This window comes from Hypomesus transpacificus, chromosome 17, assembly GCF_021917145.1.
Source record: "Hypomesus transpacificus isolate Combined female chromosome 17, fHypTra1, whole genome shotgun sequence".
Classification (NCBI taxonomy): Eukaryota; Metazoa; Chordata; class Actinopteri; order Osmeriformes; family Osmeridae; genus Hypomesus; species Hypomesus transpacificus.
Window position 1 is genome coordinate 8632922 of NC_061076.1, and position 4767 is coordinate 8637688.

Consider the following 4767-nt stretch of genomic DNA (forward strand, 5'->3'; position numbering starts at 1 on the left):
CCCAGTAGAGCTTTATATCTACCAACGCCCCTGTGCCCTACCTTACGCAGCTGGTGCTCTTTTCATTTGTTTCACCCTTGGCCCTCAGATAGCCTGAGTCCGCCACTGATTGATCATATATCAGAACTAAATACTACCGATCCGACTTGATACCTCTCCAGCAGAAGGCAGTATATATCCTATGTACAGTAAGTACTGTATGTCACATGTATTGCTAGAAAACTAATCCATTTCTGATGAGTCTATGTTATCTGCAGACACTCTACAACTACAAAAGGTTAATTGTGTACTCCTTTATACATTAAGTAATAGAAAAGGTTGAATTAACATGGCATGAAATGTAAACAAAGTTATTTTTGAGGACTCATCCAACTGTCATCATGATATCTTACTATCATAGTACTGTACTGTGATTCACTACTGCGCAGGGTATTAATACTGTTCTCTGATTCACTCGCTGGCATTTGAAGGGCCTTGGCACTGTCCGTGATAGCGTGCTTCACTCAAATCAAGCCAGTGCATCTCACTAGCTACTGCCGTGATAAATGCAGCATGACTGCCTATGGGCAGTTTGCTTATATCATCACATTCAGAGTATCTCCTCTTGCACACAGAGAAAAAAGAGAACCTATTGTGTAAATGTAATATCTAATTAATAATTGAATTTTTACAGTGTGAATAAAAACTAAGAGACATTAGGGGTTTCTAAACATTTTATTAAATTATTCCAGTTGCTTAATTGATCGAACGTTCAATAAAATGCACATCTAAATCGATAATTATTTTTGCCTAGGGACTAGTGCACCAAAACACCAAACCAGAGATAGTGTCAGTCAAATATTTGCTGTTGGTAAGCCTTCCATTCAACAAGAGAAGTGTTTGGGTTCCATACATTGTAAAAGGTTACATTGTAACTGGTTACAAATTGTTACTTTGCAAAAGGTTACAGAAGAAAAATAGACAACCATGATGAGAAGGGAACCTTTATTTCAGCAAAGCGCAGAACTCTGGAAAAAGAACAACAGAATGAAGATGACATTAGGCTTTGAGAGGTACAACACAAACTTTAACCAGGCTTACAGGCCCACTGCCTGTAAGCCTTTACACCTTTGTCACATTTAATATGTACACCATTTTTTAAGTTGTTATGATGTTTATACATTTAATTTGCTTGAACGTTAGAGATACAGTATATCGTGATGCTGTTTCAATCTCTTGCAGTTGGTTCTGATGACAATGGGGGAACGTAAATGTACCTTCCATTCCGATCTTGCCATCCCCATCTCTGTCTCCCGCTGACAGCAGGGTCTTGGTCTCAGTCACCGTGAGTTCCCTGGCTTCCGAGGAGAAGTTCTGCAGGAAAAATCTTACACATGTGGCAGAGAACTCAAATGAATATTAATGAACATCATTTTCGACAGATTTGATTTCTTTATGTCAAAGTTGTCTCATAGTTCATGGTGATGTTATCACAATAGGTGTCTATAGGTGCGTTCGACATGACCCGACTTCATGCGGCGCCGCAGCCGGCTGCAGGCGGCTGACTTGAGACAGTGAATTCTGGTTAGACTTTTTGTCCGAGCTGAGACGGCGCCGAGGATACGTCACTGTGACGTCGCCTTCAAAGTACCGTGAGATCGATTAGAGAACTGCCGGCTGTGTAGCCGAGCGCATTTTCTCAAGAGCAACTGCACGGGTTCAAGTGACGACACCGCTATTTCATGATTGGCCAGACTCACACACGACAACTTTGAGGCGTGTTTTGTAATATTCGGACACCTTCAGTTTCGCCAACGCTCAAAAAAGTTTAATTTAATAAAAAATGTGTTGAAGAAAGGGTTTTAGTCAGCCTCTTCACTAACGGAAAGACCAAGTTAAATTATAAATAAAGTTAAGTAAGCAAACAGCGCTTGATCGGCCATGACTGACATCAACATAGCAAACCACGAGAAGCTGAAATGTCCACTTCACAGAGCCGTTTTCAACTCCTCCCCGACTGCAAGCGGCTACTCTCGCCGGTCGTTTCATGCAGCCGCAGTCCATGTCGAACGCACCTACTGTTTCAAGTCAGCCACCTGCGGCCGGCTGCAGCGCCACATGAAGTCGGGTCATGTCGAACGCACCTATTGTCACGCCCACACCCATGACCCTCAGCTTAATTTGGGTCAAATGTTTGGGTCAAATCTTTGGGTCAAATCTTACTTAAGCTCTTCCTCCTCTATGTATCCACTCTGGTCCTGGTCCAGGACTGTGAACACTTTCTGGCCATCAACCTCAGGCCTGTCGCTCAGACCTACTTGCGCAAAGAATGACTTGAAGTCGAATGTGCCTGGAGCTGTGGGGGAGAAAGGGAGAGTGAATGAAAGATGTGTGGGGAGAGTGAGAGCATGAGAATGGAACACAGAAGGAGTAGAGAGATGAATAGAGAAATGTCACATTTAGTCATGCGCTCAAGTGACTTTCATTTTACTACTGCTGACATTTACCAATACACCACCCCCAGCATTTCACTGTCACTGAGTCCATCAACATTGTAAAACTACTTTACATTGTGCAATCTGAACACTCCAGCAAACACACCATACCTCAGGCAATCCATTGACATGTGAATGAGACTGTGAAGATCTGACTTTAAAAACAAATTCATGTATTCACTATTTACTCGCAGTGTCACTCACAGCATGACATTTCCTCCGCTATTTTGATTAAACGAGGAGTGCACAGTAAGTAATCATGTAATAAATGCTGTTATTAAACAAACAAGAATAAAAGGTGATGGTGTTTTGAATTAAAGTGAACATTGACATTTGGGTTCCTTTTAGATGGTGTGTTTTGGCTGCCCTCTGAAGCAGATGTAATGCTTGGAGATAAATAATTAAGTACTGGTGGGCTGTGAAGTCTGCATGGTTGGCGTGATTTGGTCTTCTCCTGAGAACTCGCCATAAACACTGTGGTATCTGGGTAGTAACTGCTCCCTAGCCCTCTGGCTGCCTGGTTACCTGGATACACCCTTCCCCCACCGAACAGGTAAATAACCTCATGAGACTGGGAGTGGATCTATCTGTGTTGGTGTTCTATTGTGTGTGTTCATGATTATGCTTATGTGTGCGTGTGCATATGTGTGTTTGTGTTTGTGTGAATGGTGCCTGTCTCACCTTGACAAGCCTGGACTGCAGCCTTGATGTCCTCGTCTCTCAACATCCCTGAAAGTGCCATGGTCTCTGATGCCTGAGGTGCTGTATCATGTAAGGAAAACAAAGTGACAATAAATAAAACAGACACGTGTCTTTAGCTGTAAGATAACAAAACATTTACTGGGTGAAACCTACAAGGTGTGTGTGGCAAAGCATCCGGCTGAAAACTCATTTGAGTGTGTTATATAATGTCAGTAGGATTTTCTGATGTTGATTATGTGACAGAACAATGGAGTGAGAAGCTGACTTTTGAATTGCAAAACATATTTTATCAATAAACATTTGTGAAAGGGCAATGCAACTTAACTAGGATGAAATTATATTGCAACTACTTTTGTTTAACAACAAGACCTTGGGAGTCTGAAACTAATATTCCGAGTTGCATTGAACAAAAAAACAAGCTCTTTGCCTCTATCATTTAAAATTTAGAAAGACTAATGCAATTGCACATACACAGATGAAAGTAAAATAAAATATTAAAATCTAAATAGTCAAATAAATTATTATGATTGAAAAATTATTACACATGCTAGGTCTGCTGCTTACCGTTAGCCTGATGAAGGTATCCTGTCTTTGATCTTTGGATGTGCAGATCTCTGCCTGACTTGATGCTTGCCTACTCAACACTCTACTCTCTTGCAGCTTTGTGAATCAGAGTGTAAGAGCGAATATGACGTCTCTGTCCACAAACCCTGGGAGATTCCCCACGACACAAAGCACCAACCCCCTTCATCAGTGTATTAGAACAGATTACTTTTTTATTTTCCTTGAGAATGAAATTTACATCTCACCATGCTATTTTGCAAAAGCTAATATGATCAAATCTGTAATTGTTTGTAGAATGTATATTTGGCTTGAGTGAATTGAACTGTTATTTTCGGGTGGAAATGCAGTATTGTTTTAGTAAAACATTTATTTTATTTGGTAAAAAGGATGAATGAAATGTACAAATTGGAATTAAAGTAGACCTACATTGAGTTGAATCTAGAGATAGATCCTATTCTTAAGTGACTTAACTAGTACCTCACACGTGTGCATTTAATATTGATCTGATGTTGGATTTTGTAAACCACTGACTTTTATCTGTAACCTCTACAAAAATAGCCTAATTAGAATAATTATGCTAATTTAAACGAATAATTGTGTTGATATATCACAGTAATATAGTGAGCTATTTAGGTAGATAGCCTAATCAATCTTATACTGTATCATGAAAAAAAATATTGATCTCCTCTATACCAAAGATCTCATTTGGACCACTTATAAACTGTACATGACATACCTCCACAGTCTGACCCCAATTTGGTATCAATCACACAAAATGTCTCATTTGGTTCTTTATTGTGGTCTAGCTAGCCTATGTAGCTATGTGTGCACCAAAACAGAGAGTATCGTAATTTACTAAATCTGATTATCATGTTTTAGTCAACAAGACCATTTCATATGCCTGCTTGCGTACAAACCACACAATAAAACAATAACAGGAATAACAATTTTATGTGACCATTTAGGTATAGTTCATGATTTGCTACGGTCCATCTTTAGTTAGGCCCACAGCATACGCACACGCCCC

At 40.0% G+C, this 4767-nt stretch overlaps 1 protein-coding gene across 1 annotated transcript; it reads right to left on the reverse strand.

The window, feature by feature from the left end:
* Nucleotides 1–698: 698 nt before the first annotated feature.
* pvalb5 (parvalbumin 5) lies at nt 699–3843 on the reverse strand. The gene is made up of 5 exons (XM_047038676.1): nt 3741–3843; nt 3156–3236; nt 2203–2335; nt 1257–1366; nt 699–1007 (listed from the first exon to the last, which is right to left on the reverse strand). The coding sequence occupies exons 2-5, from the start codon at nt 3214–3216 to the stop codon at nt 985–987; spliced, it is 327 nt and encodes a 108-aa protein (XP_046894632.1). The 5' UTR covers nt 3217–3236; nt 3741–3843; the 3' UTR covers nt 699–984.
* Between the last annotated feature and the right edge of the window lie 924 nt (nt 3844–4767).